Source organism: Oncorhynchus mykiss, chromosome 2 (assembly GCF_013265735.2).
Source record: "Oncorhynchus mykiss isolate Arlee chromosome 2, USDA_OmykA_1.1, whole genome shotgun sequence".
Lineage (NCBI taxonomy): Eukaryota > Metazoa > Chordata > Actinopteri > Salmoniformes > Salmonidae > Oncorhynchus > Oncorhynchus mykiss.
Genome location: NC_048566.1, coordinates 5,141,336 through 5,166,977, shown reverse-complemented (window position 1 = coordinate 5,166,977; position 25,642 = coordinate 5,141,336). Strand labels below are relative to the sequence as shown.

At 46.7% G+C, this 25,642-nt stretch overlaps 2 protein-coding genes across 3 annotated transcripts in view; one reads left to right on the top strand and one right to left on the bottom strand.

Annotated features, from left to right (window-relative positions):
* The window catches only part of LOC110506140 (zinc fingers and homeoboxes protein 2), a 28,887-nt gene extending 10,010 nt beyond the window's left edge, over positions 1-18,877 (bottom strand). Inside the window, exon 1 of one of the 2 annotated variants that reach the window (XR_005034658.1) lies at positions 18,677-18,877. The gene's annotated coding sequence lies outside the window, so the exon portion shown is untranslated. The remainder of the gene's footprint in view (positions 1-18,676) is intronic. The other variant, XM_036935645.1, reaches the window with a different exon arrangement.
* Positions 2,378-24,049, top strand: LOC118944032 (adhesive plaque matrix protein-like). The gene is made up of 4 exons (XM_036961544.1): positions 2,378-2,413; positions 3,009-3,374; positions 4,450-5,997; positions 23,573-24,049. Exons 1-4 carry the CDS (start codon positions 2,378-2,380, stop codon positions 24,047-24,049), a joined length of 2,427 nt encoding a protein of 808 aa, XP_036817439.1.
* Positions 24,050-25,642: the final 1,593 nt, after the last annotated feature.

Genomic DNA, 25,642 nt, shown 5'->3' with positions numbered 1-25,642 from the left:
ACACAGAAATATGTGTTATAGATCTGTCATCATTGAAAGCAAGTCTAAAGAAGCTGTAGACCTGTTCTGTGTGCACTGGTTTTTTAGCATCTTTTACAGTTTTATACACTAGTATCCAAGAGCTGAAAATACTATATTTTTAGTTCTGGAAAAATATATTTCACAGCCGTTTACATGGTACAACGATTCTCTACACTATACTTGCTTGTTTTGTCACAAACTGAAATTAAGAGAACTATTTGAATTTTAGCAACCAGGAAATAGTGATTCTTCCACAAAGAGCATCTTTAGCTTTACTTTACTGACATTACTGTCCCCATGGGGAAACTGTGTTGCAGTGTCATGTACACGTTTAAAGTGGCGTTTAAATGCAAAAGAAAATTGACAATACAACTTTCATAACAGTTACATACCAATAAAGAAATAAAACATTAAAGACTAGCCTGCTGGCCTTACGGAGTCGATAGGAACATTAGCCCGAGCTATTTAGGAGGGATATCACGTCTGGCACAAATGATTGTCTAGTTGTGTTTTTCCTGCTGAGGGGTGCCCTATACCTGCACCCAGAGGGGAGTAGTTCAAAGTCCAGGTACAGGGGGTGGCTTGGGTCTAAAATGATTTTGTGAGCCTTGCGGAGGGCCCTGACCTTAAAGACCTCATCCAGGCCTGTCTGTTTGACTCCTAGTACCTTACAGAGGGCCCTGACCGTAAAGATCTCACCCAGGCCTGTCTGTTTGACTCCTAGTACCTTACAGAGGGCCCTGACCGTAAAGATCTCATCCAGGCCTGTCTGTTTGACTCCTAGTACCTTACAGAGGGCCCGGACCGTAAAGATCTCATCCAGGCCTGTCTGTTTGACTCCTAGTACCTTGGGGAGGGCCCTGACCTTAAAGATCTCATCCAGACCTGTCTGTTTGACTCCAAGTACCTTGGGGAGGGCCCTGACCTTAAAGATCTCATCCAGGCCTGTCTGTTTGACTCCTAGTACCTTGGGGAGGGCCCTGACCTTAAAGATCTCATCCAGGCCTGTCTGTTTGACTCCTAGTACCTTGGGGAGGGCCCTGACCGTAAAGATCTCATCCAGGCCTGTCTGTTTGACTCCTAGTACCTTGGGGAGGGCCCTGACCTTAAAGATCTCATCCAGGCCTGTCTGTTTGACTCCTAGTACCTTGGGGAGGGCCCTGACCGTAAAGATCTCATCCAGGCCTGTCTGTTTGACTCCTAGTACCTTGGGGAGGGCCCTGACCTTAAAGATCTCATCCAGGCCTGTCTGTTTGACTCCTAGTACCTTACAGAGGGCCCTGACCTTAAAGAGCTCATCCAGGCCTGTCTGTTTGACTCCGAGTACCTTGCTTGCTGTGTTGATAATCCTTCTCAACATATTTCTCTGGCTGACAGTGGCATTGCCAAACCAACAAACAATACAACAAGTTAAAATACTCTCAAAAGATTTGTAAAACAGAGTCAATATAGTACAGTCTACATTGAAGGCCTAAAGCCAGTAGTACATACACCCAAAGCCAAGACAGCTCCATGTTGGTGCAACACATACTGTAGCTGAATCTGACAACGCACCAAAACAGAATCGTCTCCAAGGTAACAGATGTGAAAAAACTTCAGAGAAGCCTTAAGGATGCAATATAATACAGTACACGGATTTAATTTCCCTGAGCATTTCTTTTTTTATTATGAAGCGATAGAGGAGCTAATTCAAGAGAGCGTGAAAGAAGTAATTGATATTCTTGTTGCCTCATGCATTACCAAATCACATTTCCATGCAACAAAAACTGGAAGGGAGAACGTGTTTTTATATAACAAACATCGTAGACTTTTGGTTCTGCGATAGAACACTTCTATAAGGGCCGATGTGTTCCGACATTCAGCAGTGACTGAGCTGATAGAATCTGATTGGACAGGACAGCAGGTAAGTGATGGTAGGAGGACTTTAATAGAAGAGTAGGCTTTGTGTGATGAATGGTGGATAATGTAGCGTTTGGCTCCAAAATGAAGATATAAATCTGTTTTCACAGTGGACTGCCTGACCTCGGATCAGTTATCACTTCTCTAAATCAGGAGAAAACGATCAAATATCACATTTCAGTAACTGCCGCTCTTCAAACTCTTTAAAGATTGCTTTGCTGTGGAAAACCCATTTTTATTCACAACGGTGACTAAGATCCAGTGGTGCTCGGGATGAGAACCAACATGTTTCATTTCAGGAACAACTGTTACAGCCTCCTGTTTAGAACCCAGAACATCATGTTCCATGCTGTTGGTCTGGTGGTCAGGGCTCTGGTAAGAGATGGTCTAAGTAGAACATGTTCCATGCTGTTGGCCTGGTGGTCAGGGCTCTGGTAAGAGATGGTCTAAGTAGAACATGTTCCATGCTGTTGGCCTGGTGGTCAGGGCTCTGGTAAGAGATGGTCTAAGTAGAACATGTTCCATGCTGTTGGTCTGGTGGTCAGGGCTCTGGTAAGAGATGGTCTAAGTAGAACATGTTCCATGCTGTTGGTCTGTTGGTCAGGGGTCTGGTAAGAGATGGTCTAAGTGGAACAGCGAAGACTAGACACATCAGCACTGGGAAATGTCAAGTACAAATGACTGCCGTCAAACTCAGTCACTCATTGGATCGTCACTTGGGGTATTCCCATAACCAGCAGAAGAGGTGCATTGTTAAAATTCAGGCCAGCCTCATTTCCATAAGGTAGTTATGACAACCACCGTCCGGAAATGGACTTGCCCTTGATGCATTGCTGTTGATGCTACTGCTGCAGTGTATTAAAAACACACCTTGCAGGTATTCATTCATCTGGGAGGAGACATGGAGCCAGGAAGTCAGGCAGACTCAGGGGCCGTTGCTAAGAGCCAGTCCGTCTGTCGACCAGACCTGGGTTGTGTTCAGTAGGCTCCAAATGGAAGAAAAAGGACTGAAACCTCGACTTGTCCATTGAGAAACACCAATGGTCTGTTTCAAAATGTAGCAGACTGACGCTCTCCTCTTCATTCAGGACTGTGCTGCTGTGGCGTGTCAGGCTGGGCGTCTTATCCCTGTGCTGCTGTGGCGTGTCAGGCTGGGCGTCTTATCCCTGTGCTGCTGTGGCGTGTCAGGCTGGGCGTCTTATCCCTGTGCTGCTGTGGCGTGTCAGGCGTCTTATCCCTGTGCTGCTGTGGCGTGTCAGGCTGGGCGTCTTATCCCTGTGCTGCTGTGGCGTGTCTGGCTCGGCGTCTTATCCCTGTGCTGCTGTGGCGTGTCTGGCTCGGCGTCTTATCCCTGTGCTGCTGTGGCGTGTCTGGCTCGGCGTCTTATCCCTGTGCTGCTGTGGCGTGTCTGGCTGGGCGTCTTATCCCTGTGCTGCTGTGGCGTGTCTGGCTGGGTGGAGAGGAGCCCAGCCATACTGAAGCCAAATTAAACTTGTATGAGGTCCCAGCCGACGCTTTGTCTCTCATATCATGTCCTCAGCTCACCGTCTCTGCTCTGGAGAGACCTACTCTGTCCACTCATATGCTCCCAGCCCGACTAACCCAGGCCAGCAGATACCAACGTAACTCCCCCAATGGACACTGCTGTGGTGACTCGTTGCTGTATTCATGGGCTTTCATTATTTGCTTCCAACAGGAGAACGTACACCATTAATCATTCCTGACGATTTAGCTTGCCACAGACGTCAACATCAGTTACAGAACACGAAACATCCCTCTCACCAGATCACTAACGTCATTCCATCTGACACAATAACAACCGAAGCTCAAGAGTTAATGACTTCACTCTGCTGTGTATCAACCTGCTGTGTGTCCAGGAATAGCAGCAGGACAATGAATCCCCCCTACAAGTGTGAAGCTGCTGAGTCGCAGACTGTGTGTCAAAGGACCTTTCTATCAGGCCAATCAGAGACAACACTATGACTCATGAGCCCATCACACCGTCACTACAGCCCTTCCACCGCACCGTCACTACAGCCCTTCCATCACTACAGCCCTTCCATCACTACAGCCCTTCCACCGCACCGTCACTACAGATCAAATCAAATTTATTTATATAGCCCTTCGTACATCAGCTGATATCTCAAAGTGCTGTACAGAAACCCAGCCTAAAACCCCAAACCCCAAACAGCAAGCAATGCAGGTGTAGAAGCACGGTGGCTAGGAAAAACTCCCTAGAAAGGCCAAAACCTAGGAAGAAACCTAGAGAGGAACCAGGCTATGTGGGGTGGCCAATCCTCTTCTGGCTGTGCCGGGTGGAGATTATAACAAAACATGGTCAAGATGTTCAAATGTTCATAAATGACCAGCATGGTCGAATAATAATAAGGCAGAATAGTTGAAACTGGAGCAGCAGCACAGTCAGGTGGACTGGGGACAGCAAGGAGTCCCTTCCATCACAACGTCACTACAGCCCTTCCACCACACCCCTTCCATCACTACAACCCTTCCACCACACCGTCACTACAGCCCTTCCACCACACCGTCACTACAGCCCTTCCATCACTACAGCCCTTCCACCACACCGTCACTACAGCCCTTCGACCACACCGTCACTACGGCCCTTCCACCACACCGTCACTACGGCCCTTCCACCACACCGTCACTACGGCCCTTCCACCACACCGTCACTACGGCCCTTCCATCACATCGTCACTACAGCCCTTCCGTCACTACGGCCCTTCCGTCACTACGGCCCTTCCACCACACCGTCACTACGGCCCTTCCACCACACCGTCACTACGGCCCTTCCACCACACCGTCACTACGGCCCTTCCACCACACCGTCACTACGGCCCTTCCATCACATCGTCACTACAGCCCTTCCGTCACTACGGCCCTTCCGTCACTACGGCCCTTCCACCACACCGTCACTACGGCCCTTCCACCACACCGTCACTACGGCCCTTCCACCACACCGTCACTACGGCCCTTCCACCACACCGTCACTACGGCCCTTCCGTCACTACGGCCCTTCCGTCACTACAGCCCTTCCGTCACACCGTCATTACGGCCCTTCCACCACACCGTCACTACGGCCCTTCCACCACACCGTCACTACGGCCCTTCCACCACACCGTCACTACGGCCCTTCCACCACACCGTCACTACGGCCCTTCCACCACACCGTCACTACGGCCCTTCCACCACACCGTCACTACGGCCCTTCCGTCACTACGGCCCTTCCGTCACTACAGCCCTTCCGTCACTACAGCCCTTCCGTCACTACAGCCCTTCCGTCACTACAGCCCTTCCGTCACACCGTCACTACGGCCCTTCCACCACACCGTCACTACGGCCCTTCCACCACACCGTCACTACGGCCCTTCCACCACACCGTCACTACGGCCCTTCCACCACACCGTCACTACGGCCCTTCCACCACACCGTCACTACGGCCCTTCCACCACACCGTCACTACGGCCCTTCCACCACACCGTCACTACGGCCCTTCCACCACACCGTCACTACGGCCCTTCCACCACACCGTCACTACGGCCCTTCCACCACACCGTCACTACGGCCCTTCCACCACACTGTCACTACAGCCCTTCCACCACACCGTCCTTCCACCACACCGTCACTACAGCCCTTCCACCACACCGTCACTTCAGCCCTTCCATCACACCGTCACTACAGCCCTTCCATCACACCGTCACTACAGCCCTTCCATCACACCGTCACTACAGCCCTTCCATCACACCGTCACTACAGCCCTTCCACCACACCGTCACTACAGCCCTTCCACCACACCGTCACTACGGCCCTTCTACCACACCGTCACTACAGCCCTTCCACCACTACAGCCCTTCCACCACTACAGCAACTTCCAACACACCGTCACTACAGCCCTTCCATCACTACAGCCCTTCCATCACTACAGCCCTTCCATCACTACAACCCTTCCATCACTACAACCCTTCCACCACACCGTCACTACAGCCCTTCCACCACACCGTCACTACAGCCCTTCCACCACTACAGCCCTTCCACCACTACAGCAACTTCCAACACACCGTCACTACAGCCCTTCCATCACTACAGCCCTTCCATCACTACAGCCCTTCCATCACTACAGCCCTTCCACCACACCGTCACTACAGCCCTTCCATCACTACAACCCTTCCATATCTACCATGACAACCATGACAGTTGGTAAATTCTAACAGACTGAAGAGCAGAATGGATCCACCTGCTGAGTGCCGAGACACTTCCAGAGCAGCCTTCATCTGACGTGACAGAAACACATGTCATGGTGGGTGTGGGGAGGGGGACAAGGCACAGACCACTGTTGCTAGGATAACAGAGTGGACAGGAAGACGGTAGTCATTCCATCCAGACTGGCTCATTGTTCCATAGATCTGCTGTATTCAGTGAGGTGAAGCGTTCAGAACTTTGACAGCGACAGAAACGCAACAAAATAGGAGGTGACTGAATTCCCTATTCTACCAGACAGAGAATTATGTCTGATCTAGACAATGCATTTCTATCCGAACTTTGTGTAACGTTGTGAAACATTGCGGCGTTCTGAACAGACCCACAGCTGCAGTGTTCTAGAGGAGGGTGATGTGATGATAGTAGAGAGCGAGAAGAGAGAAGCTGTGTGGGAGGAGACAGTGCTCTGCTAATACTGCATCCCCCAGTAGGGGGGCTGAATTTGGGAACGTCACAGAATGAATTTAAATCTCATCAAATGGGCCCTGAAAAAAACCCACTGTAGCTCTGCATTGAAACCGGCAATCTCTCTATCCCTGCTTTACTTAGCATTCTGTTTAGGGTATGAACACAGAATATTATTAAGTGAATTGGTTCAAGGAATGTTGAGTGGTGCACTGCAAGGTTGGTGCAGATTCTCTGCATTAGAAGTGTACAAATAACAGTGTTTAAACCCCACTGTTAAAGCCTACCAGGCTACTTACTGGACTGGAGCAAGTCTATCCTCTCCGGGGTGAGTCCAGTCAATACACCATCACATTGATTCTGATTTGGACAATTAAATAGTCCACAAAGTTACTGGTTAGGGTCCCATCGTGTCTCTAAATATAACAGTCAAAGTCTGGATGGAGTCTGAACTGGTCTAGCAGCCAGGTTACCATGGAAACAGGCTAACAGCAGGGGGTGGGGGGGATTTATTCTCTCCACTTCACCAGAGACCAGAATGTTCCGCCTCAAAGTTGGTCGGGTCAAAAGTAGTAAGACACCACCCCTTTTGATGATACTGTAGACACATCAAGATGGACGGGGTCCACAAGACATATTCTTCTATTCAACTGGTGGGATCCGGGTAGGGGTCAAGTGGGATCCAGGTAGGGGTCAAGTGGGATCCAGGTAGGGGTCAAGTGGGATCCAGGTAGGGGTCAAGTGGGATCCAGGTAGGGGTCAAGTGGGATCCAGGTAGGGGTCAAGTGGGATCCAGGTAGGGGTCAAGTGGGATCCAGGTAGGGGTCAAGTGGGATCCAGGTAGGGGTCAAGTGGGATCCAGGTAGGGGTCAAGTGGGATCCAGGTAGGGGTCAAGTGGGATCCAGGTAGGGGTCAAGTGGGATCCAGGTAGGGGTCAATTGAATCGATACTTTGCCCAAGCGGAGCATTGAGTAGACTGCATTGTATAGTACTTTCCCACTGGTAAAGACCTAGTACCTCTACAACACCAAGCCTGGTATTCACAGTGAATACAGACAGCATGAGGAGTACTTTCCCACTGGTAAAGACCTAGTACCTCGACAACACCGAGCCTGGTATTCACAGTGAACACAGACAGCATGAGGAGTTAAGTATTTGGTTTAGAAAATTAATCCTGATATTAATACCAAGCTGAGGGAAACATCAAACCATGTCCCTGCATTCACAATGCAGTCTAACCCTGAGAATGACCATGCAGTCTAACCCTGAGAATGACCATGCAGTCTAACCCTGAGAATGACCATGCAGTCTAACCCTGAGAATGACCATGCAGTCTAACCCTGAGAATGACCATGCAGTCTAACCCTGAGAATGACCATGCAGTCTAACCCTGAGAATGACCATGCAGTCTAACCCTGAGAATGACCATGCAGTCTAACCCTGAGAATGACCATGCAGTCTAACCCTGAGAATGACCATGCAGTCTAACCCTGAGAATGACCATGCAGTCTAACCCTGAGAATGACCATGCAGTCTAACCCTGAGAATGACCATGCAGTCTAACCCTGAGAATGACCATGCAGTCTAACCCTGAGAATGGCCATGCAGTCTAACCCTGAGAATGACCATGCAGTCTAACCCTGAGAATGACCATGCAGTCTAACACTGAGAATGACCATGCAGTCTAACACTGAGAATGACCATGCAGTCTAACACTGAGAATGACCATGCAGTCTAACACTGAGAATGACCATGCAGTCTAACACTGAGAATGACCATGCAGTCTAACACTGAGAATGACCATGCAGTCTAACCCTGAGAATGACCATGCAGTCTAACCCTGATAATGACCATGCAGTCTAACCCTGAGAATGACCATGCAGTCTAACCCTGAGAATGGCCATGCAGTCTAACCCTGAGAATGACCATGCAGTCTAACCCTGAGAATGACCATGCAGTCTAACCCTGAGAATGACCATGCAGTCTAACCCTGAGAATGACCATGCAGTCTAACCCTGAGAATGACCATGCAGTCTAACCCTGAGAATGACCATGCAGTCTAACCCTGAGAATGACCATGCAGTCTAACCCTGAGAATGACCATGCAGTCTAACCCTGAGAATGACCATGCAGTCTAACCCTGAGAATGACCATGCAGTCTAACCCTGAGAATGACCATGCAGTCTAACCCTGAGAATGACCATGCAGTCTAACCCTGAGAATGACCATGCAGTCTAACCCTGAGAATGACCATGCAGTCTAACCCTGAGAATGACCATGCAGTCTAACCCTGAGAATGACCATGCAGTCTAACCCTGAGAATGACCATGCAGTCTAACCCTGAGAATGACCATTCTTTCTTCAACTCTGTCCTCAACATATTTATGAACTGAACAAAAATATAAAGAAAGGTAACATGCAACAATTTCAAAGATTTTACCGAGTTACAGTTCATAAGGAAATCAGTCCATTTAAATAAATTCATTAGGCCCTAATCTATGGATTTCACATGACTGGAAATACAGATATGCATCTGTTGGTCAAAGATGCCTTTAAAAAAAAAGGTAGGGGCGTGGATCAGAAAACCGATCAGTATCTGGTGTGACCACCATGTGCCTCATGAAGCACGACATCTCCTTCGCATAGATCTTCGCATAGATGTCGTGCTGCATGTCTTAAAGTAACAGACTGTCGTTTCTCTTTGCTTATTTGAGCTGTTCTTGCCATATTATGGACTTGGTCTTTTACCAAATAGGGCTATCTTCTGTATACCACCTTCTACCTTGTCACAACACAACTGATTGGCTCAAACGCATTAAGGAAAGAAATTCCACAAATTAACTTTTAACAAGGCACACCTGTTAATTCCAGGTGACTACCTCATGAAGCTGGTTGAGAGAATGTCAAGAGTGTGTAAAGCTGTCATGAAAAAGGGTGGCTACTTTGAATAATGTCAAATATATTTTGATTAACACTTGTCTGGTTACTACATGATTCCATGTGTGTTATTTCGTAGTTTTGATGTCTTCACTATTATTCTACAATGTAGAAAATAGTAGACAGGTGTCTTTTATACTGATAACAAGTTCAAACAGGTGCCATTAATACAGGTAACGAGTGGAGGACAGAGAAACCAGAGGAACCTCTTAGCAGTCAGTCCTGGCAGGGTGGTGTCTGGTAAAACCATCTGTAGCAGTCAGTCCTGGCAGGGTGGTGTCTGGTAAAACCATCTGTAGCAGTCAGTCCTGGCAGGGTGGTGTCTGGTAAAACCATCTGTAGCAGTCAGTCCTGGCAGGGTGGTGTCTGGTAAAACCATCTGTAGCAGTCAGTCCTGGCAGGGTGGTGTCTGGTAAAACCATCTGTAGCAGTCAGTCCTGGCAGGGTGGTGTCTGGTAAAACCATCTGTAGCAGTCAGTCCTGGCAGGGTGGTGTCTGGTAAAACCATCTGTAGCAGTCAGTCCTGGCAGGGTGGTGTCTGGTAAAACCATCTGTAGCAGTCAGTCCTGGCAGGGCGGTGTCTAGTAAAACCATCTGTAGCAGTCAGTCCTGGCAGGGCGGTGTCTGGTAAAACCATCTGTAGCAGTCAGTCCTGGCAGGGCGGTGTCTAGTAAAACCATCTGTAGCAGTCAGTCCTGGCAGGGTGGTGTCTGGTAAAACCATCTGTAGCAGTCAGTCCTGGCAGGGCGGTGTCTGGTAAAACCCTCTGTAGCAGTCAGTAAGTTCCCTCCTAACCCTGGGCTACATATGGCATTTCCAACTGAAACCAAAACCAGCCAGGCAGAGACAGATCTCTTCCATGGCTGCCAGACCCCGGTTCAAATGTTATTTTAAATCAAATACTCCATCTGGGCTTGATTTAGCTTGCCTGGCACAATGGAAGTAGAGTAGTGGTGAAAGTGAAAAACCCATCTGGCACGCCAGGCAGGCTCGAGCAAACGCTCAACATATTTGAAAGATTTAAAATAGTATTTGAACCCCAGATCCTGATGGCTGCCGTCCCAGGCAGTTATGAAATACTGACGGAATGGGTTAGACCGCATGGCATATTTGTGCCAGGGTCGTCTTTTAAAAAAGCAGCTTCTCCACTACGGAGATCAAATACAGTCAGAGAACTCTACGTTTTGGAACATTAATTCTTATGCAATTGTATTTCACATGTTGGGATAAAGAAGGTCGGGATAGAATAAATAGGGAATGTCTGTTGTGGCATTCAACACAAGGTTACCCAGCAGTGTTTCTCTAACGAACCACCTGTACATCCAGAGTACCTCCTCTAGCCTATATCAGCGACAGACAGTTGTTCGACCTACTGTAGAGTCAACCAAGCGTGACTGGCGTTACCGGGTGTCCACATATCAGACAGCCTCTGCTACAGCAGGGGTGACCTGCTGGTCAGGCCGGAGACACGTGACTGGGTCAGAGCTGTGGGTTTCTGCAGTCAGAGAGAAGAGCCCCAGCTGAGCTCTTTCTTCTGTCCTCTCCCTTCCTCCAGCATTTCGCTGCACCTGCGACATCTGCAAATCTGTGTATGCAACCAATAAACGTTGATTCTGATTTGTCCTCTCCTCTTATGCTCTCTCCTTGCCTTCACATACTCATCTATTTTCCTTCTCTCGTCTTCTCTCAACCTGTCCTCTGTTTCTCTGCTTCCTTTCCCTCTCCTCCCTTTCCTTGTCTGTCTCTCTCTCCTCCTCCTCCCCTTCTCTCCTCCCCCCCTCGTCTCCTCCTCCCTAGGCAGGACGGATATGGGTCTATAACGGTTTGGGTCTAGAGTGTCTTCCCTTTTGAAGAGGGGGATGACCGTGGCAGCTTTCCAATCTTTAGGAATCTCAGACGATACGAAAGAGGTTGAACAGACCAGTCCAGATTGTCCAGCCCAGCAGATTTGTAGGGATCCAGATTTTGCAGCTCTTCCAGAACATCAGCTGTCTGGATTTGGGTGAAGGAGAAGCAGAGGGGGCTTGGGCAATTTTCTGCGGGGATGGGGGGGGGGGGGGGGGGGGGGGGGGGGGGGGGTTGCAGAGCTGTTGGGCGGGGTAGGGGTAGCCAGCCGTAGAAAAATGCTTATTGAAATCACCGATAAATATAGGATAATGGATAGTGACAGTGTTTCCTAGCCTAGTGCATTGGGCAGCTGGGAGGAGGTGCTCTTATTCTCCATGGACTTTAGTGTCCCAAAACTTTTTGCAATTAGTGCTTTTTCTGTTTGAAATAGCTAGCCTTAGCTTTCCTAACTGACTGTGTATATTGGTTCCTGAAGTCCCTGAAAAGTTGCATATCGCGGGGGCTATTCGATGCTAATGCAGTACGCCACAGAATGTTTTTGTGCTGGTCAAGGGCAGTCAAGTCTGGGGTGAACCAAGGGCTATATACATTCTTAATTCTACATTTTTTTAACAGGGCATGCTTATTTAAGATGGTGAGGAAAGCACTTTTAAAGAGCAACCAAGAGTTTAAGGGAGCGTTTGACAGTGTTGAGGGATGGTCGTTTGACCGCGGACCCAATACGGACGCAGGCAATGAGGCAGTGATCGCTGAGATCTTGGTTGAAGACAGCAGAGGTGTATTTAGAGGGCAAGTTGGTCAGGATGATATCTATGAGGGTGCCCATTGGTTACGGATTTAGGGTTGTACCTGGTAGGTTCCTAGATAATTTGTGTGAGATTGAGGGCATCTAGCTTAGATTGTAGGACAGTCGGGGTGTTAAGCATATCCCAGTTTAAGTCAGCTAACAGTACGAACTCCCTCTCCTATCATCTCTTTCTCTCCCTCTCCTATCATATCCCTCTCTCCTTCCTCTCCCATCACCTCTTTCTCTCCCTCCTATCATCATCATCATCATCATCTCTTTCTCTTCCTCTCTCTCTCTCCTATCATATCACTCTCCTATCATCTCTTTCTCTGCTTCCTTTCCCCCTCCTATCATCTTTCTCTCCCTCCTATCATCATCATCATCTTTCTCTCCTTCCTTTCCCTGTACTCTTCTAACATGAAAGCCCATTACACACATGAATACATCAATTTACTGTTGAGTAGAAAACAGATGGGAGACGTTACCTAGGAAACCCATGCGGTCTGTGTGAGAGTTGTGTGGCTCCAGGACGCTATTTACAGTCACTGCTTCTCCTCTGTGAAGCTCTTTCTTTCCAAGAGATTGGCTTCTTTTAGTTCCAGATAAAACATTCCCTATGTAACTCAAAACACTGGCACTTGTCTTTTCCTACTAGCACAGACTTGGCTGATAAACACTGAGGACAAACGTACTATGGACTGAAACGTGCTCGTCTCACCTATGGACTGAAAAGTGCTCGTCTCACCTATGGACTGAGACGTGCTCGTCTCACCTATGGACTGATACGTGCTCGTCTCACCTATGGACTGATACGTGCTCGTCTCACCTATGGACTGATACGTGCTCGTCTCACCTATGGACTGAAACGTGCTCGTCTCACCTATGGACTGATACGTGCTCGTCTCACCTATGGACTCACTATGGACTGATAAGTGCTCGTCTCACCTATGGACTGATAAGTGCTCGTCTCACCTATGGACTGATACGTGCTCGTCTCACCTATGGACTGAAAAGTGCTCGTCTCACCTATGGACTGAAAAGTGCTCGTCTCACCTATGGACTGAAAAGTGCTCGTCTCACCTATGGACTGAAAAGTGCTCGTCTCACCTATGGACTGAAAAGTGCTCGTCTCACCTATGGACTGAAACGTGCTCGTCTCACCTATGGACTCACTATGGACTGAGACGTGCTCGTCTCACCTATGGACTGATACGTGCTCGTCTCACCTATGGACTGAAAAGTGCTCGTCTCACCTATGGACTGAAAAGTGCTCGTCTCACCTATGGACTGAAAAGTGCTCGTCTCACCTATGGACTGAAAAGTGCTCGTCTCACCTATGGACTCACTATGGACTGATACGTGCTCGTCTCACCTATGGACTCACTATGGACTGATACGTGCTCGTCTCACCTATGGACTGAAAAGTGCTCGTCTCACCTATGGACTGAAAAGTGCTCGTCTCACCTATGGACTCACTATGGACTGAGACGTGCTCGTCTCACCTATGGACTCACTATGGACTGATACGTGCTCGTCTCACCTATGGACTCACTATGGACTGAGACGTGCTCGTCTCACCTAGCTGTCTAGCCGAAGCTGAACTGACTTGACTAGTTAAATAAAGATTCAATAACAATAATAATAAATAATAACAACAACAGACACACTGGTTAAACGTTTGCCTGCCGACAGTACTTAGCACTTCTGAACGGTGTCGGCACTCATTCTTTTTGTGTCCACACAGCAAAAACCTTTAAGTCGTCAGCTACTCTGCCTTGTTAAAATACTCCAAACCAGAAGGTGGCAGTAGTGTTTGTATGTCCACGTGCTAATCTCTGCTGAATGTGTTGCACTTTCTCCCGTTGTGCCATTTACAAACAAACACGTGACTGTCTCAACTGTTCTGGGGAACTACGGTGAGCTTCATAATGTGACTGTCTCAACTGTTCTGGGGAACTACGGTGAGCTTCATAATGTGACTGTCTCAACTGTTCTGGGGAACTACGATGAGCTTCATAATGTGACTGTCTCAACTGTTCTGGGGAACTACGGTGAGCTTCATAATGTGACTGTCTCAACTGTTCTGGGGAACTACGGTGAGCTTCATAATGTGACTGTCTCAACTGTTCTGGGGAACTACGGTGAGCTTCATAATGTGACTGTCAACTGTTCTGGGGAACTACGGTGAGCTTCATAATGTGACTGTCTCAACTGTTCTGGGGAACTACGGTGAGCTTCATAATGTGACTGTCTCAACTGTTCTGGGGAACGACGGTGAGCTTCATAATGTGACAGGCTCAACTGTTCTGGGGAACTACGGTGAGCTTCACAATGTGACTGTCTCAACTGTTCTGGGGAACTACGGTGAGCTTCACAATGTGACTGTCAACTGTTCTGGGGAACTACGGTGAGCTTCATAATGTGACAGGCTCAACTGTTCTGGGGAACTACGGTGAGCTTCATAATGTGACAGGCTCAACTGTTCTGGGGAACTACGGTGAGCTTCATAATGTGACAGGCTCAACTGTTCTGGGGAACTACGGTGAGCTTCATAATGTGACAGGCTCAACTGTTCTGGGGAACTACGGTGAGCTTCATAATGTGACAGGCTCAACTGTTCTGGGGAACTACGGTGAGCGTCATAATGTGACTGTCTCAACTGTTCTGGGGAACTACGATGAGCTTCATAATGTGACAGGCTCAACTGTTCTGGGGAACTACGGTGAGCTTCATAATGTGACAGGCTCAACTGTTCTGGGGAACTACGGTGAGCTTCATAATGTGACTGTCAACTGTTCTGGGGAACTACGGTGAGCTTCATAATGTGACTGTCTCAACTGTTCTGGGGAACTACGGTGAGCTTCATAATGTGACAGGTGAAATGATCAACACCATCAGCTTCCTCTCTTAACGTATTGCACAAGTTGACTGCAGGTATTTACTTAAAAAGTAGCAACACGCCACTGTTGTCCGGTCAGAACATGTTGTTGAGGCCCATACTAAACACTTAGAAACCATCACACGCCACTGTTGTCCGGTCAGAACATGATGTTGAGGCCCATACTAAACACACCATCACACGCCACTGTTGTCCGGTCAGAACATGATGTTGAGGCCCATACTAAACACACCATCACACGCCACTGTTGTCCGGCCAGAACATGATGTTGAGGCCCATACTAAACACTTGGAAACCATCACACGCCACTGTTGTCCGGTCAGAACATGATGTTGAGGCCCATACTAAACACTTGGAAACCATCACACGCCACTGTTGTCCGGTCAGAACATGATGTTGAGGCCCATACTAAACACTTGGAAACCATCACACGCCACTGTTGTCCGGTCAGAACATGATGTTGAGGCCCATACTAAACAAACCATCACACGCCACTGTTGTCTGGTCAGAACATGATGTTGAGGCCCATACTAAACACTTGGAAACCATCACACGCCACTGTTGTCCGGTCAGAACATGATGTTGAGGCCCATACTAAACAAACCATCACACGCCACTGTTGTCCAGTCAGAACATGATGTTGAGGCCCATACTAAACACACCATCACACGGTACTGTTGTCCGGTCAGAACATGATGTTGAGGCCCATACTAAACACTTAGAAACCATCACACGGCACACAGACGATTCCGTTCAACTTGTTGAAGGGAAGGGTGATTGACAGGGCTGCAGGCCAATCAGGTTGAAAGGGCTAGCCTTTTTTTAAAATTTTACACAAAGACATAAAAAGAGGGTAATCATATGGTGATTATCATATGATTCATGATGAGCACATGCACTGCATTAGTCTGGACTCTTCCTCAACCTGCTCACTGAGGAGATTAACTACATTTTGGGGGCCTGACTGCCTAATAAATATATTTGAGTCATTTAGCGGATGCTATTATCCAGAGCGACAGTAGAGAGTGAGTACATTTTCAAACACGAGTAGCTCCTCAACCCTGTCACTGAGAAGATGAACTCCATTTTTTGGGGCCCGACTGCCTAATAAATAAGTGCAAGGCTAACGAGGCTGTCTCTATGCTGTCATGAAGTCATCATGACTACGGCCGCTCCACACAGACTACAGGGATTTTACAGGAAGACGTGCCCACAGCAGGTATGACATCACCAGGGCCATCTTAGTCCCCTAGCTAACGACACAAAATCTAGAATCAGAGGAGGCAGGAACAACATCTCCCCGAGTCTGACAGAGGATACTGCTGAGGTGAGCACCACATGAGTCACAAAGAACAGGCGGCCATCTTTAAACAAGCCATTCGCTGCCTGGACCATGAAAAAAAATCAAGGACACTGAATGGGGAGGGAGACCAAATGGATGTAGGCCTACGTTTTTCTTCAGCAACCTAAGCCCAAGTAATAGAAGTGTGATCTACACCTGCTGTATGACATCAGCAGCAGTCAGTGTGCACATATGACTTGAGAATGACTGCCATGCCTTGATCTGAATGAATACATCCCAGCAGTCAGTGTGCACATATGACTTGAGAATGACTGCCATGCCTTGATCTGAATGAATACATCCCACCAGTCAGTGTGCACATATGACTTGAGAATGACTGCCATGCCTTGATCTGAATGAATACATCCCACCAGTCAGTGTGCACATATGACTTGAGAATGACTGCCATGCCTTGATCTGAATGAATACATTCCACCAGTCAGAAATTAACTGAGGTTGTCACCCTAGAGACGCGGCACAACTGTGACATGACTGGATTAGTCAGGTCACTAATGTTGATGATACCCCCCCCCCCCCGACCAATGTTGATGATACCCCCCCGACTATTGTTGATACCCCCCCCCCGACCAATGTTGATGATACCCCCCCCCCGACCAATGTTGATGATACCCCCCCGACTAATGTTGATGATCCCCCCCCCCCGACTAATGTTGATGATCCCCCCCCGACTAATGTTGATGATCCCCCCCCGACTAATGTTGATGATCCCCCCCCCGACTAATGTTGATGATCCCCCCCCCCGACTAATGTTGATGATCCCCCCCCCGACTAATGTTGATGATCCCCCCCCCGACGAATGTTGATGATCCCCCCCGACTAATGTTGATGATCCCCCCCGACTAATGTTGATGATCCCCCCCGACTAATGTTGATGATCCCCCCCCCGACTAATGTTGATGATAACTCTTCTTCCCCCCCCTCCCCCGACTAATGTGATGAATGCACAAGCCCTGCGTGATCCTATCCTGAATATGCCTAGTAACCAGTGGAGGCTGCTGAGGGGAGAACGGCTCATCATTTTCCAGAACCATGTGTTTGATACCATTCCACTTATTCTGCTCCAGTCATTACCACGAGCCCCCGTCCTCCCCAATTAATGTGCCACCAACCTCCTGTGTTAGTAACCTAGTTGATGAGGTCTACAGTTGTTGGTGTGTCCTGTGTGAACATAAAAACATGCGCTGTACCTTTAATAGTGGTGTAAGTGGACACATGCAGTGGGCTAAAAGTCAAATCAGGTCATCCTGTTGAGAGCTGCATCTTTTCAGGCTTTTGGACACCATAATCATACTGTAACCCCCACCCACCACTAAATACCACAATAAAATAACTCCAATTCAGACGTTTCTTGACTTGGCTACATGAGCATGTGGTGTAGCATGAGGAAATAACATGAAGATAACATGAGGCATGTCATTGGGCAACAGTACTGTAGTTTGTAAAGATACTGCCTATTGTGTCAGGCTCATTTCATATGGATAGATCATCAAGAAACAAACTTGATACTGAGAACCAAGTCCATCGTATACCACCAATATATTCTACTTCGGCCAGTAGCCTGGCTGTACTGCAACGAGGCGTTTAATTCCACTGTGACTGTTGCCACAGTGCAGTAGGGACGTGCAAAGAAGGCGTCACCGCTGCCTGCAGCCTGCCTACATCATACGACGGAAGGCATTGGTACCCGACATCGAAGTAGGTTGCTGGTTAAACTCCAGAACTAGAATATAATTTATAACCTTCTGGTCTTATGAGTCCAATCGCCATTCCATAGCATACAACAGAAATAGGCAAGATAAAAACATTTTTTTAAAGCTCCCCAAATGTCCCCTTCCCTCGCCAACGACGTAACGCCATGTCGGCGTGGAGGCCATATTTTGCTGGTTATGTCGACATAGGGGAAAAAAGTACAAGTCCTCTCCCACAAAATCTCGGCTAACATTACCGCAGCATTGTAGCAAACAAAACTTCCTAAAGCGAGAGGACTGTAGGCACATCGTTTCATTGCTTGAAACTGGACACATTGTTACTACTCGCAGGTCGTCAATCAGGTGTAGCCAGCCACACCGGGACAATCAAAGTTTACTGGCTAACCAAGTTAAAATGTGTAGTGGCGTCTGCGTACAGAAACAGTGGTGGTGGGAGGCTAGCTAGCTACATAGCTAGGCTACAGGTTTAACTTTGGGACTTGTTTTCGCCGATATGCAAAACTGATAAATATTCTATTTGGCAGATTCTTACCTGTCTACCGCGTATGATGCGCTGTAATGCCGAGCACCGTTAAACGGGGTCCAAAACGGGTCTTACAACACGATAACAACCGAATACGACGATTTATTCTACAGATTCGACCGAATCCGCCAGACAACAGCCGGAAAAAATCGGCGTTCGCAGGGGGATCTACGCCAAAAACCACGTGATCAACTACGTCAGCGTACGTATTTGCATACGATACCAGGGCCACTTCCATCCCGGAGTTGTTCTAATCGCTCCTAAAAGTTAGGACCGCGGTCAGTGTCAAGCCTCGGATAGTGTCCAGGAAATGACAGCCCTTCGGTGGTTGCTGGAACCTTGCGTTCGACTTTTGAAAAGGAATAAACTGTTGTTGACGTCCTGTGCTCTGCGCCAGCTCATCGTTGTGTAGGTCATTGAATAGTAAGCAGTAAACTGAGAGGACTGGGCGTGTCAAAGCCTGTCTAGGGAGGGACACTACTTTACTGCTAGTGTTGCTGCAGTACTTACAGCTGCGTCTCAGGTCAATGGTGTCTAGAAGTGCTACTGACTGTGATTTTAAATGTCTCTCTTTCTCTCGGTCTCTGTTTGACATCTCACCTAGTTTGACATTCTTCACTGAATACCTTCCATCTGAGTAGCTAATGAGACATCGTGAAAGGCAGCAGTGATTTATCGCCCTCACTCTCTCAATTTCAATTCAATTGAAGGGCTTTATTGGCATGGGAAACATATGTTGACATTGCCAAAGCAAGGGAAGTAGATAATAAACAATAAAAATGAACAGTAAACATTACACTCACAGAAGTTCCAAAATAATAAAGACATTTCAATTGTCATATTATGTACAAATAGTTAAAGTACAAAAGGGAAAATAAATACACATAAATATGGGTTGAATTTACAATGGTGTTTGTTCTTCTACACCTGTTGTCTTCGGAGCATGTGACTAATACAATTTGATTTGATTTGATTCACTGGTTGCCCTTTTCTTGTGGCATGAGGTCACAGATCTTGCTGCTGTGATGGCACACTGTGGAATTTCACCCAGTAGATATGGGAGTTTATCAGTATTGTTTTATTTTTAGTAATCTGTTTTGTTTTCTGGATTCTGTGTGATCTGAGGGAAATATGTGTCTCTAATATGGTCATACATTTGGCAGGAGGTTAGGAAGTGCAGCTCAGTTTCCACCTCATTTTGTGGGCAGTGTGCACATAGCCTGTCTTCTCTTGAGAGCCAGGTCTGCCTACGACGGCCTGTTTCAATAGCAATGCTATGCTCACTGAGTCTGTACATAGTCATAGCTTTCCTTAAATCTGGGTCAGTCACAGTAGTCAGGTATTCTGCCACTGTGTTCTCTCTGTTTAGGGACAAATAGCATTCTAGTTTGCTTTGTTTTTTTGTTAATTCTTTCCAATGTATCAAGTAATTATTTTTTTGTTTTCTCAGGATTTGGTTGGGTCTAATTGTGCTGCTGTCCTGGGGCTCTGTAGGGTCTCTTTGTGAACAGAGCCCCAGGACCAGCTTGCTTAGGGGACTCTTCAGGTGAATCTCTCTGTAGATTCCGGCTTTGTTATGGAAGGTTTGGGAATCGTTTCCTTTTAGGTGGTTGTAGAATTTAACAGCTCTTTTCCGGATTTTCGATAATTAGCGAGTATCGGCCTAATTCTGCTCTGCATGCATTATTTGGTGTTTTACGTTGAACACAGAGGATATTTTTGCACAATTCACTCTCTCCCCCCCCCCCCCCCTCTCTCTCTCTCATATGTCGTTTGAATAGTTTGTAATCGTGTTTGTGACTAGAGATATGTATACTAATAAGTGCACCACGAATATTAGGTCAGATTCTACAGCTCCAGTCTCTCATTAATGAAGTGCTAATAGTGAACGGTTCATAGATATATAAATAAAAGACTCAAACAATCTGTAGACAACAGTGACACCATCTGTCTTTTGTTGTAATAGAATAGCTCATTCTGGCTTTGGTTTTTCCAAATACAGTAGCTGAACCACATTCTTATTATAAAAAAACCTTGGTATTCTGAGATGACCCATTGAATTCCCATGGGACGCATCAATGAAATCAATCAATTGAAATCAATCAATTTGTACCTAAACTGTTTTGCCTAAATTAAAGTTCAACCCCAGTAAGGAAAACAAAACAGCACATTGTCTAAATTTTTTTTTGGGGGGAATTAAGGGATTAATTGAGGGAATTAAAAGTGACAGGTGGCTGTCCAAAGCCATAAAAACAGTGTAATATGTGTCATGTATGTTTTGTTAAATAAACAACAGTACTATGCATGAAGCTGGAACTAAAAGGTTCTGGATATTCATTATTTCATTACTTGTGTGAAGTAGCCTAATGTAGCCAGTAGATGGAGCCAAAGGACATGTTACCTCAACGTACATCTCACGCTAAGTTGACCTCAGTGGACAGACCGTTCTGAATACTTAACAAAGAGGATGTGTATATTTACAGATAGACCGGTTATGGACAGGCACTATGCAGAACAAATTCCGATATAAATACCACAATGTGTTGTGAATATTTTGACCAGTAAATATAGATATAGACATGCCTGAATATGACATGAGTCTTGAGAGAGAGAGAGAGAGAGAGCAGAGCGTGGAGGAAGCGTCACACAATGGTCTTATTGAGTGGAAATGTCAGCTTGGACAGCTTGGTAAGAAGTGATCTGCATTATTGGCATGGACCCACTGGCCAGGTCACAGGGAAACCTCCATCCATGATGACCACGGTGTAGGACGGCAGAGGAAGCTGAGAACGCACACGCAGACACACGCGCTGAAGACGAGATGAGCGTCTCCCTCTTCCATCATGTTTCCCCTATTTCAACGGGCACTCCTCCCCTTCTGGAGCAGGAGGACGGCTGGTTGGACAGCAGAGGTGATTGTTTCATGACTTATCTGCTTGAGGAGTTTTTTAAGTGGGTTTGGAGTTCTGTGGTTTAGGAGAATAGTCCATCAACGTCCCACCAAACATATATACGGAACACGGTTGCCATGTTCTCCGAAGATATGATATTAATGTTCTAGACACGTTAAATGAGAACATTGCAAGAACATTCATGCTTCCGGGTTCTCTGTGCAATAGGAGCATATTCTGTCAACATTTCACCAAACATACACAGAACATGGTTGTCATGTTATCAGAACATTAGATATTAATGTTCTAGACACGTTTCATGGGAACGTTGCAAAAACATTCACGTGTCCAAGGAAACATGAATTACACATCCCATCTTGTTACTGTTTCCGAGCCAATTGATTGGTGAACTCCTTGATCCATTCGTAGCTCTTTGTCTGTTGACGAGGTTAGAGATACTCACAGTGCTTTTAACATACACTGTTTTCAACTGACGTATTTGACATAAATAATGACATTGTGCATGTTTATTTATAGAGTAATTATTATTGAACATGTCCTCACCTGGGATGTGAACTCACATCCTCTTGGTTCACTGTACTCCCATCTTCCTGCTGCTCCACCATGTCTGTGTCAGCTATCAGTTAATTTGACTACTCTCATCATTTTAATGACTTGTATCAGCAATTGAAGGGCCTACTGTATAGTTGTCTAATGTCGGTGAGGCTGTAACGCTGGTCGTTGGAATGAGGTGAGGACCAAAGCGCAGTAAGAGTTCATCATTATATTCTTAAACAGAGACCACTAAACAAAACAACAAAGGAGAACGAAACAAAACAGTTCTGAAAGGTGACAGACACATAACAGAAAACAAATCACCCACACAGGTGGGAAAAGGCTACCTAAGTATGATTCTCAATCATAGACAACGAACGACACCTGCCTCTGATTGAGAACCATACCAGGCCAAACACAAAACCACAACATAGAAAAAAGAACATAGACTACCCACCCCAACTCACGCCCTGACCATACTAAAACAAAGACATAACAAAATAACTAAGGTCAGAACATGACAGAGGCATGTTAAACTCTTTTTAATGATACTCCTGAATCACTAGGATTGTACTTTTTTAACAGGGATTGAGATTGACTTCAAAAGTGCATTCTTCCTGTTGCTTCCACCTATCAGGTTGGTACAGATCTACCTATGTGTCTAAGGAGGAGTGGTTAGGGTTTCTTCTAGATGAGATCCCTTATTGGGACTGTGGTTAGGGTGTTCGTCATTTGTGCTGCTGGCCTAGGGTTTGAGACCCCGGTAAGGGGAGTCACCCCTACTCTCATATTCTTAGCAATGTACACTGAGTGTACAGAACATGAGGAACGCCCTTCCTAATATTGAGTAGGAATGAGATTAACAAGGAACTGATTCACCTGGAGCTAAAACATAGGGATCTGATTCAGTAGGAATGAGATTAACAAGGAACTGATTCACCTGGAGCTAAAACACAGGGATCTGATTCAGTAGGAATGAGATTAACAAGGAACTGATTCACCTGGAGCTAAAACACAGGGATCTGATTCAGTAGGAATGAGATTAACAAGGAACTGAATCACCTGGAGCTAAAACACAGGGATCTGATTCAGTAGGAATGAGATTAACAAGGAACTGAATCACCTGGAGCTAAAACACAGGGATCTGATTCAGTAGGAATGAGATTAACAAGGAACTGAATCACCTGGAGCTAAAACACAGGGATCTGATTCAGTAGGAATGAGATTAACAAGGAACTGAATCACCTGGAGCTAAAACACAGGGATATGATTCAGTAGGAATGAGATTAACAAGGAACTGAATCAGTGATTCTCTTGAGATGAACTGCAATGGACTTAATCAGACGAAGTGAAAGTTTGATTTGACCCCCGGAGAAGACTAAGTAATTACATGGAAAGCACATCAGTAGTGATGGTGAATATGAAGCTTCCTAACATGTCCTAATGGACCTCTGAGAAGGACTGTTATCCCCACACTGCCCCTGAGAAGGACTGTTATCCCCCCACTGCCCCTGAGAAGGACTGTTATCCCCCCACTGCCCCTGAGAAGGACTGTTATCCCCCCACTGCCCCTGAGAAGGACTGTTATCCCCCCACTGCCCCTGAGAAGGACTGTTATCCCCCCACTGCCCCTGAGAAGGACTGTTATCCCCCCACTGCCCCTGAGAAGGACTGTTATCCCCCCACTGCCCCTGAGAAGGACTGTTATCCCCCCACTGCCCCTGAGAAGGACTGTTATCCCCCCACTGCCCCTGAGAAGGACTGTTATCCCCCCACTGCCCCTGAGAAGGACTGTTATCCCCCCACTGCCCCTGAGAAGGACTGTTATCCCCCCACTGCCCCTGAGAAGGACTGTTATCCCCCCACTGCCCCTGAGAAGGACTGTTATCCCCCCACTGCCCCTGAGAAGGACTGTTATCCCCCCACTGCCCACTAGAGAGGGAGGTAACACAGCACACAGCTTGCTCCCTCTGTCACATCAGTTGTTCATTTTGGCATCAGACCAACAACGTCCATGGCCGTGATGGATCGTGGGTAAATTGTGACTGACTGATCGACAAATAATAATTAGTATTTATCTATGATGCAAGGTGATTTGTAGATCAGTCAGATGGCAGTCGCCTGCACTGTCAGCTGCAATGTGGAACAAGCCCAATGGGCGCGTTCGAGCAGATCACTTTTGTCAAGTTTGTAATCCTTCGTCAGCGCCTTTCAAAGTGTGTTGCATTATGGTTATAAAAATTGTCCAACTTAAAGACTACGATGCCGACTGCATAAACTTGCAGTGTTTGATGACGTCACCGTGAAGTCTCATCACCTGCAATGTAACCGATCATTAGGGTGTTTTAGTTTGACTCAGGCGCGTAGTCGAAGATGCGACTGAAACAGGAACTTTGCTGTGATTCTAAAGCTACAGGGGAGACAAATGAAAGTGACATTTGAGATGTCTCTTTAAACAATTCATTGTACACATGTTATGTCACACTCACAAACTGTTTATTTAGACATTTATTGCAGAAAAACGTTTATAAACAATAGCAGCTATGTTGAAACACTGCCATGTTCATCTGAGCCTTGCTGTTGTAAAAAAACACTGCATTGTCCCGGCTTTCGACTGTCACAGATGCAAGTCCCCCTGACTTCACACTCCAACTTTCGTCTACAGTCGGCTCTGTGAGGCTTACTGCTCAAACACCCCCCCGAATGTCGCTGGCAAGCAGCACAGGCACTACAGACGCCAGCCTAGTGGACGTAATTCAAAACGACATTTGGAAAGGAAGGATTGAAGGATTTCTCAAGAGGCCTGTAAAGCATGTCAACAGAGCAGACCCAACACTTTATTTCCCACAGTTCGGGTTAGTGTTAGCCAATGGAGAGCTTGTTTGTCTAAATAGATGACTATGGGATATAGACATGGCACAGGACTAAAGGCTTCCACGTCTTAGTTAGTTTAATACCTGTAATCAACTTAGATTGTAACTTTCAACTGGCGACTGTGCTTTGTGGCAGTGCTGCGTGTATCCTGCATTCATACACGAAGATGAGAAATGGGTTTCTAAATCTGAGTGACAAATCTGTATGATGTATTAGCCGAGTTCTTAGTAAGTTTGTGTTCCATATTTGATACTGTATGTACGTGTGGTTTGGTCCTCGTGCAATTATCAAAGGAGGCAGTTAAAAGAGCAATGCGTCTGGTAGAGACACTAAACATGATCCACATTTTCCACGTTGACAGTGACACAAAGCAGACCTGTTTCTGTAATGGAGGAATTAAGAGGACGTGTTGACGTCTAGAACGTGACCCCAGGTTACCTAGGAGACGTGGAAGCCGACAGTGTTGGGGAGCAGTTCCATTACATGTTATTTTAATGGTCATTTAACTACATTTTGGAAGGTTAAATAAATTAATATCTTCGTAGTGTTTTCAGTAGTTAATAAAAATAAATGACAAAAATTCACAAATGACCCCCTATTTTTTTTCTCTCTCCCTGCACTCATGAAAAAGTACTACTGAATTACTACACAAAAT

What these genes read in the sequence shown, in the direction of transcription:
- LOC118944032 (XM_036961544.1), top strand. Translation starts at nt 2,378, where the DNA reads ATGTTCCATGCTGTTGGCCTGGTGGTCAGGGCTCTG. An exon ending in GCCTGGTGGTCAGGGCTCTG is followed by an intron (nt 2,414 to 3,008) that starts GTAAGAGATGGT and finishes CTCTTCATTCAG; the next exon opens with GACTGTGCTGCTGTGGCGTG. An exon ending in ACAGCAACTTCCAACACACC is followed by an intron (nt 5,998 to 23,572) that starts GTCACTACAGCC and finishes ACCTCTGAGAAG; the next exon opens with GACTGTTATCCCCACACTGC.